The 13978-nt window shown below is 34.9% G+C and overlaps 2 protein-coding genes across 5 annotated transcripts in view; one reads left to right on the top strand and one right to left on the bottom strand.

Moving 5' to 3' along the window:
- Positions 1-13978, bottom strand: part of LOC135695491 (PIH1 domain-containing protein 1) — a 179264-nt gene that overhangs the window by 161786 nt on the left and 3500 nt on the right. The window contains exon 2 of one of the 3 annotated variants that reach the window (XM_089109743.1): positions 7325-7435. The gene's annotated coding sequence lies outside the window, so the exon portion shown is untranslated. Of the gene's footprint in view, positions 1-718; positions 1037-7324; positions 7436-13978 lie in introns of those variants that run through there. The other 2 variants (XM_089109738.1, XM_089109745.1) reach the window with 2 other exon arrangements.
- Positions 5785-13978, top strand: part of LOC135695492 (centriolar satellite-associated tubulin polyglutamylase complex regulator 1) — a 13526-nt gene continuing 5332 nt past the window's right edge. Inside the window, exons 1-8 of one of the 2 annotated variants that reach the window (XM_065214605.2) lie at positions 5792-6040; positions 7038-7066; positions 7440-7513; positions 9401-9531; positions 10165-10249; positions 11098-11183; positions 12607-12778; positions 13476-13585. In XM_065214605.2, coding sequence (XP_065070677.2) covers positions 5989-6040; positions 7038-7066; positions 7440-7513; positions 9401-9531; positions 10165-10249; positions 11098-11183; positions 12607-12778; positions 13476-13585 — 739 coding nt within the window. In that variant the 5' untranslated portion in view covers positions 5792-5988. Of the gene's footprint in view, positions 6041-7037; positions 7067-7439; positions 7514-9400; positions 9532-10164; positions 10250-10689; positions 11075-11097; positions 11184-12606; positions 12779-13475; positions 13586-13978 lie in introns of those variants that run through there. The other variant, XM_065214606.2, reaches the window with a different exon arrangement.

Genomic DNA, 13978 nt, shown 5'->3' with positions numbered 1-13978 from the left:
AAAAAGATATTTCATAGAGAGAAACTTGGCTGGATTCTCTGTTGATTCATGTATCTTGTTCATAATAAGATGCGCTATACTTCCAAAGGTGATCAAAAAAGTCGAAATTTTTTTGACACTGCCAAAATTTCACTGCAAATAGACATTTGGACTTTAATCGATTCGCATAAAAAAAGTAAAGCAAGTAGCCAAAAGGCCTTTAAATGACAGAAACCTTGCTGGATTTTCCGTTGGTTTTGATAGTTGTTTCTAGAAGATACGCAAAATTATCGCTAGAATAAGGAAAAAACCTCCAAATTTTTTGACACGATCCGATGCTACTCGCAATATGAAATATTTTAAATATTGTCAATTTGTTATTGTTACTATTATCATTATATTATCATCAAATTATGTAAAGTCTGTCTCAAATTACATATGAGTTAAGATCTGCTGCATGCAGCAAACATCTTGTCTGCTGTTATTTGCCAACATTTTTCGCCTAATATCTAATTTGAGAAAGAGTGTAGTGTTCTTTTTTTTGTTTTTTTCACTTTGGTAAATCATATGTAAGTTGTCTTAGTTTTTCGTGATGCCACGGAGTCATAATATTTTTTACTCTGTGGCATCGTCCTTGTAGTGTCGTTTAAGTATTTTGTAGGTAGTGTAACCAGTAAAATTGCATCGTAAATTTTTATTGGAATGTAAAAAATATTAATATGGCATATAACTATCTTACAGGGTTCAACTATGATTTTCCACAAACGATTCTAGTCTGCAACCAAAGCGAAATTCAAAGAAATCAGGTCAAACTTGAAATGTCAGATGTTGTAAGCCAACTTGCATTTTCTCGCAGCTACGCTGGACTTGCTGGACGTTTTATGCTCGGACATGACCCAAAAATATCACGACTGCCATTATGAAATAATGTCTTGATGTCTTACAGAGTTTCAATCAGTTAGCTCCTTGAATCTTTCAAAAATCGATCTTCGATCCGAACCGAAAAAGCTCATTTAGGCCTATTTTTTCTTTTTTCTATTCCTTCCACCACTAATACGAGGCTCATCCCCGAGCTTCAGTCTTGTCTTGAACCATACCTTTGGAACAGTTTGGAGCTGGGACCAGGCACGTAAATAATAGGAAAAACCAGTTTGGAAAACTTTTCCAAAGTTTGGAAAAACCAGTTACGGTTGAATTTTTTCTCAAGACCAAACTTCTGAATTTTACAATTTAAGAATTGTGGGATTTTAAATGTAAAAAGTTTAAACCTTGTTAAAATTCACAGGCTGGAGCGGACCCATCCACTAATCGTTTTATATTGTGAAGCCCCGTTTCCACTGGATCCGAATTGCACAATTGCACCGTTTTCTTTCTTTCTGACGGGAGTTAAGGTGGATCAATTTAAGAACAGGCACAATGGATTTCCGAATAAGAAACTTGAAACTTTACAGTTTGAAATAGTAATACCTAAATTGATCAGAAAAGATTAAAGTGGCAGTTTTTTCAAGAGAACTGCGAGTAATTGATCCAATAAAAAGATTAAGAATTGTTCAATACTAAAAATTCTCAACGCTTCTTATAAATGACGAGTGTATGCTAAGCTCCCGCTGTTGTTCGTAAATGTCCCTAATTCATTAACATAAATTGCTATGATAAAGCTGCTGAGAATCAAGAAAACATTGCAAAAGCTGCAGCAGAAGTATTTGATCAAAGAAGGGTGTTTCATCTTACGAATCGGGCATATGCACTTGCTCTCAAATCATCATTTTAATTGTAAAGAACGAGAAGGCATTTGGCCCTCTGAAAATTGCTAATAGATTCCTTCGATCAAAAGGAAAAAGATAAAGGGCTCAATTCCTTGATGCTTCTATACCGTGAAAAATATATTTCAGAAAAAATCGATTTGCATCAAGAAGCTTTAAAATGGGCAAATCAGAAAAAGACTTCTTACAGTAAGTTCAAATGCTTGTGGCATGTTAATCCAAATTTAGAGATTCAAGTTTTTATGCCTTACGCTAATTATCTTAAATAAAATTTTGGTGATTATAAAGAAAATAGCAATAAGGAGTAAGGGCTATTTCCAAATATCTATTTAGTAGGTACAGTAGATTCCCAGGTGGAATGAAAAATTACTCAAATAAAGTTGGAATTTTCATCCTTCCACGCCCCTCCAAAATTAGCCACTTCTTTCGTCCCTGGCTAGGACCTAAAATTTGCATTTTTTCTTTTCTAAAATTAAGGAAGAAGTAAGCTAAATGTGGCTAAAATCTGAAATGGTGTGTGTCCATCTTTTTGTCCCACTTTTTTATGGAACTACCCAGCTTAAGCCTTTTCCATGGATCTCATTCAAGAAAGTTGAGGTTGAGATAATTTCAAAATGTTTTGAAATATTTGAAAATATATCGATTGAGTAGAAATAAAAATATGGCTTTGCAAGAATGGAAAGTTGTTGGGCTTACCGGCTGTTGACAAACCATTTTCGCTTACCTTTTTAAAAGAACCATTAAATTAAAGTTCAAGCTGGCTCTTTTACTTTCAGTAAAACCATGCCATTAGAACTATGAGGTTCTACATCTACATCGATACTGAGCAGGACCGAGTATCGGTATAATTTGTTCTATGAGGTTGGGTTGTTCTTAATTTGTTCTTAGATCATAAAAGTATTAGCAGTGCAATTGCTAAATATTGTGCTTAAGAGGAGTGTTCGGGCACCATTTGCAAACAGAGTTTGAAAAATTCAGCGTCAAAGCACCTCTTGATGAGAAAAACTTTATTCAGAATATACCTTTTCGATATCCGCGCGCTTAACTTGCATGAAAAGACTGGGCGAGAAATTGGGTGAAAAAATGTCCAATTGTTGGGGCTTTTTTCTGGTCATTTCCAACTTAGTACAGAACATCTGTGCCAAATTACAGCTTTAAGTTATTTTTATCCGGGTTAGACCGTTTTTATATCTAATTCTTTTGCGGTACAGAATTTGAAAATGGCTTTGAAAAAAGCAAACATTTTACGACATACTAAAAGCTTTTTCATCTGACACTCCTCAGAGCAAAAACGTCAGAATAAGGTTCCGAAAGTTTTGGAGTCAATCTACATTAAAAAACGAAAAAGCCGCCATTGTGTAGACAAAAGGAGTTCGTTTTCTCTCTTGGACTCCATTGGTAATTCTTCTTTAGGCTCGCGGCACTGATTGGTCAACTATACCGGTCTTCTGCTTACGTTTTTCTGATTGGCCTATTTCGATCCACAACTGGGTATATATTTTCCATCGCGTTCTTTCGGAACCTTATTCTGACGTTTTTGCTCTGAGGAGTGTCAGACGAAAAAGCTTTTAGTATGTCGTAAAATGTTTGCTTTTTTCAAAGCCATTATCTAATTCTATTAAACTAATACACCATCTCAAGCACACAAATAGTAAATTGAAAATGAATTCTTCTACAAAGGCAGGCGATGCCAAAATGTCTTCATCTTGTGAGACTGAATAAGTTCTGAATCTGGTTGGTGTCACCATTACTGCTATCTTTTTTCTAGAGAATCTTGATATGTTTTGTATGTCTGATTGTTTGCCTTACTTTTAAAGAATGTTTCTAGCTTTGACAAGGATCATGTAAATGAAATCAGAGAAAAACTAGAGAACGAAATAGAGAACGTCGCATTCTATACGACATTTTTCTAATTCTAAAATACTCTTCCTCTTCTAGTAGAATTAACAATTGATGTCAATACCTTTTCAAAAGTAGTTCTATCAACATAACAAGGGGACTCTTGCACAAAACGCTGCGAAAAACAACAGCAAAAGTAGAAATTGGCTACTTTTCGGCATTAACAAGAGCCCCCTAGCACCACACCTCTGGTACAAAAGGGACGTTTTTTCCTGTTTGTAATGCCCCAGTATGGGGGTCAATCCTGGAACTTCACCCCCTGAATGCGAGAGGTTCAAAAAATCCCAAGAAAGGCCCATATGGGTACTTCACAGGCTCCGCGGAGCGTTGAGAAAAGTGGGGGGTCTAAAAAAGTGGGGGGGGGGGGCTCAAGCCGTATAAAACATTTCTGGTAGTTTGATACTTAATATTTGGATTTTTTTCAAAAAGTGGGGGGCTAAAGGCCGCCCAGCCCCCTGCTCCGCGGTGCCTGTTTCATGATGTTCTGCAACGTTCTTTCGAATTCTGTTCACTTTTGCAAAATTTATTCGAGTACAATACAACTATGCAATTTTGCAGTCAAATGTAGCCCAGGAATGCTTTGTGGATTTTGATCGGTTTCTCTGAAAATGCTTTGGGCATATTATAGGTGAGCATAGCTTAATAATATATCCAAAATGATTTGTTTTGAAGTTTTTCTTACATTGAGTTGAGCCGCTTCTCTGGAAAAATGGTTTTTGGTACTAATGCAGGGCCGCCGGACGCAAGTTTGACCAGGGGGGGGGGCAAAGGGGGGGGGGGGCAAAAGGAATAAAAAGGGCACAAACATTCATTTTTTCGTAACATTATAAGACAGTTTTATAGGAAGGTTAGTGCCAAAATAGGACAGTTTTCATGGTAATTCAGAAATTTTGAAAAAATAACACGGCTATATGCTTCATTCAGTGGGCACGCACTCTTGGGCATACTTAATTGTATAATTCCTCATGGACGTTGAAGTTTTTCGTTGGTGTAAACCTTTCGTCAATGTATGATTAATATTTTGTTCAAAATTCGATTCACTTATTATGTTTTGATTTTTAATGTAAGTGGAGATCGCGGCAGGCTCGCATCTTTCCCCCGTACTTATGGCAGGTGCATTATATTCGACAAATATTCCAATTAATTACAACATGCCAAAAAAATTCCACATTAATGCAACCATCCATATAAACGTAACAAAAATTTACAAGTTAAACCAAGAATATAGTGAACGAAATTGAAAGAAATTATCGAATTTTTAGGCTCTATCTATTTTAAAGCAAATTTTCAGTCTCTATCTATTTTAAAGAGAGTTTTCAGTCTTTATCTCTTCCAAAATTTAGCAAGACAAAAAATAAACAGCTAAATTGTTATCTTTAGATAAATTTAGTTTTCCGAAATTATATACACTGCATAGTAGAACACTGGTCGACCTACCGTATTCTCTCTAATGAGCGCTCCCTTTTTGGGCAAAAGATCTCGAATGAGTGCTCATTGAAATTTCAGATATTCAAGGTGCTACGTCATTGTTTATGCAAATTGACGAAGGTTCCTACTCGGAAGAAATTGACATCTTGTAATTTTTTTTGCTTTAACAAGTATGATGCAAATGCAATATTTTTTTAAAAACAATGTTCGTTTGAATTTCAAAGCTCAGTTTTTTATTGGTGGATATCTATCTATCTTCAATGAGCACCCCTTTCTAAGGCCAAAAAAAATGTGTGACCCCGATGTTCATTGGAGAGAATACGGTGTGTAACCGGCTGAGAAACAATTGGCGACACACTGAGACACTGAGGAAATTTTTTCGCCAAAGAGACAGGCTCCTTCGCAGTAGATGTTGTTAGAAATTGAGCATTAAGTTGTTTCACTTGGCGTCGAAAGGAAAAATATCTGGCTATCAAAATAGTACACGCAATACTTTTTTCAAAAAAGGGCACTTTTCACACTTTCTCCAAACAGGGGGGGCCTGTCTAACTTTGGTCCAAAGTGTGAATGCAAATCGTTAATCCTCGGATTACCCCCCCCCCCCCCCTGAAAATGCCCATGCCAGTAAGAACCTTAATGGAAGAAACACACGGAAAGGTTACATTTCGAAAGTTGCCGCCATATTGATCGCTCTGAAAAATGAGTGATGTTGTTGTTGTAACAATTCCCTTTGTAGTTTCCTTCACTGCTATTTGAGTTCGCAACAGGTTACTCTTTATCAATATAAAAGTTGACTCAAGCAAGTAATTTTTAAAGCTTTGCAATTATATTGGAGGTATTTGGCGCGCAGCCTAGAAACGCTTTTGTTTATGTTGTTGTAGTTGTATTGTTCCACTTTGTTTCGGACTGTTTCCAAGAAATGGGGAGCAATAGCAACCCGGAATTTAGTCTAACAGCAGAGGAATATCTTGGTATGTTAGTATACAATTTTTTCTATTTTTGTCTGCTAAATGATGCTACCTGTACTTTATAATTTTAAATGATGACCATGAGTATGAGTTAAGCACTTTGATATTTTTCGAAAGGTTTTGAATATCAACATTGCGGTTTGATAAAAGTTGTTGAGGTTTTAAACTGGAATGTTGATGAAATCTGTTATCTATAAATTCAAAGATGATGATTGGAAAAATAACATTAAGTTCTTTAACTGGAAACTAACTAGATAAGTGATAATGTCAAAGCAACCAGAAAAAGCAACCAATTTGACAAGTCATCAAAACCACAAATCTTTTCAAAAATGTGGTCAAAGGTATTGAAGATTTTAGCTTAACGTTTGGTAGAGATAAGAATCAATTATTGCCTCGTTTTATTTTCACTTTACCTTAAACGTTTCATGATCTATCATTTGCTTTAATCTATCTTTCTTGCACAAACTTTATAAACTCAAACTCGAAAATATTTTTCAGCATATCAAGTAGTTAATTAAAAGTTACGTTATTCTGAAGTTGTTTAATACAATCAGTAATGTAAATTTGAAGAGAAAGTGATACAAAAAGGTTAAGAAAACAATGTTAGTTCTACTTAAGTAGCTGATGGACACATGGAAAGAACTCAAGACAGAGCTATCAAAGCCATGTGTCATAAGCACCATTGTTTTGTTGATATCTTCAAGTCCATCAATTCATTAATGAAAAAGGGGTGTATTACTGTAGACACATTTTGGCCATTTTAAAAAAGTTTGTAGGACTGATTTGAGAAATTGCAAACAATTTATAGACATTTCTTTGTAAGTGGATATGTTCAGGGATTTTCAAATGTTTTTAGTTAGATTATAAACTTCTTTTGTATCAAAACAAATATCAAATTTCAACAAAGCAGAGTTACTGACAATTTTTTTATTTTTAGCTTTTTGCCTTTGGTATTTTCTTTAAGATTTATCTCTAAAAGTTTGATATTACTTTCCACCAGAAAAACATCATATTGCAGTATATTTTGAGGTGAGCAGATTTTCATGTTCAAAAGTTCAATATAGAACAGTGATTTTGTGTTACAAAAGCCACTTTTTCAGGCTTTTGTTATTTTTATCACCTCACCAGTCCTCGTCCTAATGATAGTCTTTTATTAAGTCTGCAAAATTGAGCCAAATCTACAAAATATGACATATTTAACCAAAGGTCTTTGGCAAATGATTTTTTGCAATTTAAGGGTGCTTCATATCCTGCAAATGTTAAACTTGTCGAAAAAGGATGGCTTACCCATTTTGTTGGAAATGGAACCTGCACACTCCCCTTCAGCAAAATAACTTTGTTTGACTTTTCTATCCTTTGAAACTTGTTCTTCTTGCCTTTCCAAAATTTTCTTGATTTCTAGGATGCAATCACACAGCTATTAGAATATAGTGAAGAAAACATCAAAGTCAATCCTGCAAAATTCTTTCATGATTAGTATGATAAAGTTTCTTTTTTTCCCTGTTGCCAATTTATGCCTTATGAAAACAGGCACTTTGATATGCAAAGTGTACAATACCTTCAATTTTTTCTATTTTTTGCTTATTTAAGAGCTTGCAATTCTTTTAAAGGTTTTATAGCAAAGTTTGTAATGAGTAAAATGGCTAAGAATGAAATGAAATGAATTTGTACTTATAATGTACAAATGGTGTAAACGCCGGCTGCTAAAGCTTTTCTAGTAAATGACTTAATTTGAATGTGGAAATATTTATTTCTAAAGAATAAAAAAGGTTTCTGTGCTATGTCTAGAAATCATTTTAAGCAGACCTGTAAACAGAAATCTCCGTGCAATAGGAGCTGATAACATCCCCCCAAAAGTTCTTAGAATGGCAAAAGACGTTATCTCTGGACCACTAGCTGAAATATTCAGTCGATCTATTTCTGATAAAACATTTCCCTTTCTTATGAAAATGGCTAATGTGTGCCCTATTTTCAAAAAAGGAGATTCAACTAGTAAGGAGAATTATAGACCAATAAGTGTGCTCCCCTCAGCTTCAAAGGTATTTGAGAGAATAATGTTCAATCAAATCTACAATTACAACATTGTTAAACTGTTCTCTTTGCTTTGTGGATTCAGAAAAGGTTATAGCACACAACTGCTTTATTACGACTTATTGAAGGTCTGAAAAAGTGCCTGGGTAAAAGAGATGGGGCTGGTGCAGTGCTTATGGATTTATCAAAAGCATTTGATTGTTTACCCCATATACTTCTACTAGCCAAATTGAAATCTTATGGCTTCAGCGACAACGCAATGGAATTTATGTATAGTTATCTAGATAAAAGAGTACAACAAGTAAAAATAAACTCAGATTTTAGTGATTGGATGGAAACAAAGCAAGGAGTTCCTCAAGGATCAATCTTAGGCCCTTTGCTTTCAATATTTACATAAATGATATTTTTCTGCATTTGAACAAAAGCAACTTATGCAACTATGCAGATGATAATACAATTTGGCTGTCAAGTACTGATATGAATGAACTAACTGACGACTTAGAATCAGAAGCGGCTATTCTTAATAAACGGTTTTATGAAAAAAATTTTATGCTCAATGGCGATAAAAGCAAGCTTATAACATTTAAAGCCAATCAATCCAATTTAGAGGAATCTAAAGTTCAAATAAATGGTTCTACTATAATAGAAAGTAAGAATGTTAAACTTTTGGGAGTAACACTAGACCATCAACTTAGATTAGAAGAACATATTAAAGTTTTTTGTAAAGAAGCTGGGAAAAAGGTAAACGCTCTAGCCAGTTCATACAGATGTAGCCAAATATGGAACTCAATTCCAAATGAGATAAAGTACTCCCCTACTTTATCAATATTCAGGAAAAAAATCTCTGAATTTACATCGTTTAATTGTACTTGTAATCTTTGCAAGGAATATGTTAGCAACATTGGTTATATTTGATTTATATTATATTTAGCGTTGGTAATTTAAATTAGTTGGTTTTAATTAGCTTGTATGCATAGCTAGAAATTGTACCAACTTCAAATAAAGAAAAAAGAAAAAAAATACAAGCAGTGCCTCATTAACCACAGGACTCACTAATTGTTGTGCCCATGGCCCCTAGCATTAGAGGGCCCTAACATTCCCTAGCATGCTCAAATTTTTTAACAAGGATTTATCACGCATGATCAAAGTCCATTTTTTTAAAAATATATTTTAGTTCAGGCCTGTCTACAGCCATAACCATTGTCACATTAAGGCACAGAAATCCACGGAGGACCCTCCATTATATTCTGTGCCAAGAACCTCAAATTTATTGATGCTGCCTTGCATTCAAGGAAGCCATTTAAGGATGCTCATATTCAATCTTGATTACAGCTTCACCAGTGTCAAAAGAGGAGAGCATACCCTACTGAGAGACTATAGTTTTATCATTTCAACACCACATAACAGATCATCCTTCATCCGGAGCTTCTGGAAATGTTTTCGACCTATTGGTAATAATGGAGGTAGGTGAGACAAAAACATGACACTCAAATTGTTTATACTCTTTGAATGAATAGCCTGTTCCAATTTACATCCCCTTAAAACTGTCGAAAATATGATGAGTTGTACTTGAATTTATTCTGACCATCTTCTAAAAGGCATTTTTCCACCATACCCAATTTGAAAGAGTTTGCCAATCTGATTCACAACAAAGGAAGAAATCAGCATTTGGAATCTCAAAATGTAACGCTTGCCAAAAAAATTAGACAACCACTTTGTAATTCCACAAAATCAGATGTCTTCAGACTAAATAAGATTTGAGCTTTACATGAGGTTTTTAGCCCCCTCTGACCCACTCTATCTACGCCATGGATGTGCCCCTGCCAATATATATGAATCTCCGATATTATAAAATAGGACATATTTGCCCCTTCATGGATCATGTCATCACCATGATATCCATTTATGCCATTCATGGTATCAAACACCACAGTACATTCCCTTCACCATTCTTCACAGCTTCTCTCATCTAAGTCATGCTGACTCAGCTTCTCCTGTTTGGAGACAATTTGCCCCCCCCCCTTGCCCCTTTCATCGGCCCTGTCAATAATTATTTCCTCATTTTTCTAAATTCTCACAGATATATTTTTATGCAGGACTGCTTAATGTAAAAGAGTATCATTCTCTTGTTTGTTTGATGTGTCCTGACTTTCCTTTTGATGTCCTTCAGAAGACTGCACGGTGAGTCTTGAAAAGATTATATCATTGATAAGGAAAAGGAGAGAAGATTTTGAATATCTTTTGTAAAGAGGCAAACTTTAGATGATCTGTTAACAATGACTTTAACAGTCCATTCACAAATCAATACTTGAGGTTAAAATTTTAGAAGGGGAAAGAAAACAACAGCATGCTTTTATTAATACATTTAAAGTTGTTAAAATGTGCTGTCATTTGAGGTTTTATAATTTCATTTAAAATGTTATATGATTTGGGTAAATCATGTTTTCTTCTCTAAAAAGGTGGTATCAGAATTTTTCTGACAAGATGGCTTCTAAATCATGTGGGGGCGATAATTGCTTCCTTCACAAAATTTTGAAAATTGGTTTGATTTTACCCTCTGAAAAGGTGGCTAGAATACTCGGGCGGTCTGTAGCCACCTAAAGCCACCACTGCTTTCGTAGATCAACAAAGTCTGATCAAGAAGCTACTTTCAAGCACAACAAGCTCTCCAAATTAGATAAGATTTCCTTTTTGGTTCATTGTTCTGTTTGGAAAGATCTCCTTTCTTCTTCAGTTTCAAGTTTTGATTTATATATTGAGCCATTTATTAGTTTCAATTTTTGCAATCTTCTTTATCTATCTTTATCAAAGATATCTGTTCGCCATTGCTTGATGTCGTTTATTATAAATTTTATTAGCAGTCAAATTCCCAAATCTTTGTTTGACTCACATAATATTTTGTCACAACTTATAATACTCCCAATTACAAAATTGCAAGAAAAAGGGAGAATGTTCCATTCCATTACCACCATTCTTTCAATATGTTAAAGTTGTTCTGCTTTACTTTACAATTTTTACTTTAATTGCAGAATTATCCTCATGGATGATGCGATGGATTGCTTGATGTCATTTTCAGATTTTCTCTATGGATTTCAGCTACAATTTTTCTTCGAAAGTAAGGCTTTATTCAATGAGTTTTAGCGACAGGGTGAGCTATCACTCTCTGTATGAGAGTTATGCGTAATCAAGTTTGCAAGGGAAGATTGCAACAGGGAAGTGGAAAATCGTTTGGGTAAGAGGAAAGCTAAACGCCCCTTCGCTTCTATGCCCCCCTCTTTAATTTCTGCGCTTCAATTTACGTAGCTCTCCTATCCATGGTATTTGTCTTAAGACAGTTAGTTATACTAGTAAACTGTTTCTTATATTATGTTATAACCGAGAGCTTTTTTGACCTGTTGGTTGCTTGTCAGAAATATGTTTACTACTCTTTCCTGGATTATATTTCTTCATTGAAATGGGTTGCCTAAGCATATTTTTACTGATGATAAATTTTTTAATGGATACGACAGAGAACCTCTTTCTTAATTCCAAATTTGAGCTTTATGAGAATAATTCTATAAAATGGACAACACTTTCTTTCTCATGACAAAGCTGACCTGTCCTGGAAAAAGTATCTACAATGTACATCCCTGTGCCCGAAAAAAGAGACAAAAGGTATAATCCTATCCCGGAAATTTCAGCAGAAAAGAGACCCTGTTGGAAGACTAATCCCTGAGTGTGTAAAATAGACCCCAGATATTTTGGTAGCTGTTTTAGTCATTTGTAGCATTTACTATAGCATTTTCCTCGGGGCCGTCGCTACGGAGGATGTGAGGGGAGGCGTGATATGTTTTACAACAAATTGTGAAAAAACGATCGTGAGGTACTTCGTCGGAAATTTTCAGATCTTTCGGCAATTAAAGGATGATTCACCAACTTTGTTGGCAAATGAAATCAGAGCAACCCCAATGACAACAATAGCTAGCTACGGCCCTGATCTTAATTTTATTTTACCCTGATTTTAATTTTATGCCTTCGTTTTAATTCTAAAAACCTTCGAGGGGGACCGAAAAACCACACAAGCCTTTAGAATAGCATCTATTTAGAAATATTTATGGGGTAATATATAATGCCTAAATCATAACAATGGCTAAGATATAACGACAGTTTAACACGGTAGTCAGAAAGGTTTTCTGGCTGCATCCAGAGAAACTTGCCAAAGAAATTGAAAAGAAGAATTGGCTACTGAATACAGTCAAAAATTTCGGAAGGCAGGGACGTCATATTACAGTCATGTGCATAAGTTTAAGACCACGTGTCACTTTTTCACATTTTCTAGCTTAACATCAGAATAAGATTTTTTGTTTAAAAATTTATTCTAATGCACTTTACAGGAATTTGAAAGCAAAGTGTCATAGATATCTTTATTAAAGTGTATATATAATGATCATATGTAAAGTAGTACCTTTTTATAAATATATCTGGTATTTTTTAAATAATTGCGTTGCTTCTCAAGCCTTAAACTTTTGCACATGACTGTAGTTTAATCTTTTTCTCAGCATTCTTGGATAAATGTTCAGAGATATACCAAGAGGTTCTGAAGGATACAGGGAGGCAGCTTTCAAATGCTGACGGAAAACCTGCCAATAATATCGATGGTATCAACAGTAAACAATACATGAACAGAATATCAGGCACTATATACAGGAAGCAGTTGGACTCGATTTTCAGGTACTTACTAATCTATTTATGCTTCGTCCTTACCGAGGCATATTTGCTGTCTTTTTCGATTTAAATATGTTCATTTTTGTGTCGCATTATGAAGCTAGCAAAAATGTGTCACAAATAAGAAACACCGAAATATTTTTATATGATTTTCATGCTACTTTTATCGAGTTCCGCAATAGCTATTTAGCTGGAGCTTCAAACTTTCAGATTGCCCGCTATTCCTTGCCATACTTTTTCCTATTTTATGTAGAAAATTTTAATGGTGGTACTTTTAGATTAAAGAATTTGTCTTTGTTCGACCCACAACTTGGTATGTGTGCTTCATAGCATAGAATTTTCGATTATATTCGTGACGTATTTTGCTAGGATGAGCATCAGGCGAAAATCTTAAGTATGTTTGTTTTTTAAAGAAAAAATTCATTGTAGCGAGGATTTGAAATGATTGCATAAGCTTTCACCATTACCAGATTGATTTATATATCGTTTCTGCAATTTATAAAGGGAAGGGTACCATGAGTACCAGACTCACTGCATATGTAGAGTGAGTTTGGTACCCATGGCAAGGGGAGGGGAGATGCGAAGAAAAGGTGGCGGTATTTTCTCCATTTAAGCTGCAATTCATTTAAAGAAGGAAAGCCCAATTGAACGCGTATTTGCTTTCGAACTGGTTCGTTTTTGAAACACTTTTCTTATTTTCCAGCTGTCCTCCTGAAGCAGCCATTCAAGAAATGCTTCATTCAGTAAACCGTGTTTCGTTCTATGGATTTCTCATGGCCTTGACAAAGAATTCGGCCGTTAATGCCTGCATTGGTAAGCACTTTGATGCTATCAACCTTTACCTGTCATATAGGCCTCTGTTTCAGCCTAACGTACACTGATGATTTTCTTCGCAAGCAGCTGCGATTTTTGGCTTTTGCGACTGATCTGTGTTGTTTAGTAACCTTGAGATTATTTTGTAGTTTCCAATCCTTTATTTTACACGATTGCTTGTGCAAATAGACATTGCGCTGACACCTCAAAAGCTAAAACTTAGTTTGTAAAGTAAAAGAAATTATTGTACTTCATCTGAAGAATATATATATATAGATATGTTTCTTCATGTCATTTGTATCTTGTGAAATATTTTATCCCCTTTCTCAAGAACTAGATAGGCATAAAATTCTCTTACGAAAGAGATGTTTCATCCATTTCTTCCTTTGGCCA

The sequence above is a fragment of the Rhopilema esculentum genome, chromosome 2 (assembly GCF_057945365.1).
Source record: "Rhopilema esculentum isolate cy_ngs chromosome 2, ASM5794536v1, whole genome shotgun sequence".
Taxonomy (NCBI): domain Eukaryota; kingdom Metazoa; phylum Cnidaria; class Scyphozoa; order Rhizostomeae; family Rhizostomatidae; genus Rhopilema; species Rhopilema esculentum.
This window is presented reverse-complemented; position numbering and strand designations above follow the sequence as displayed.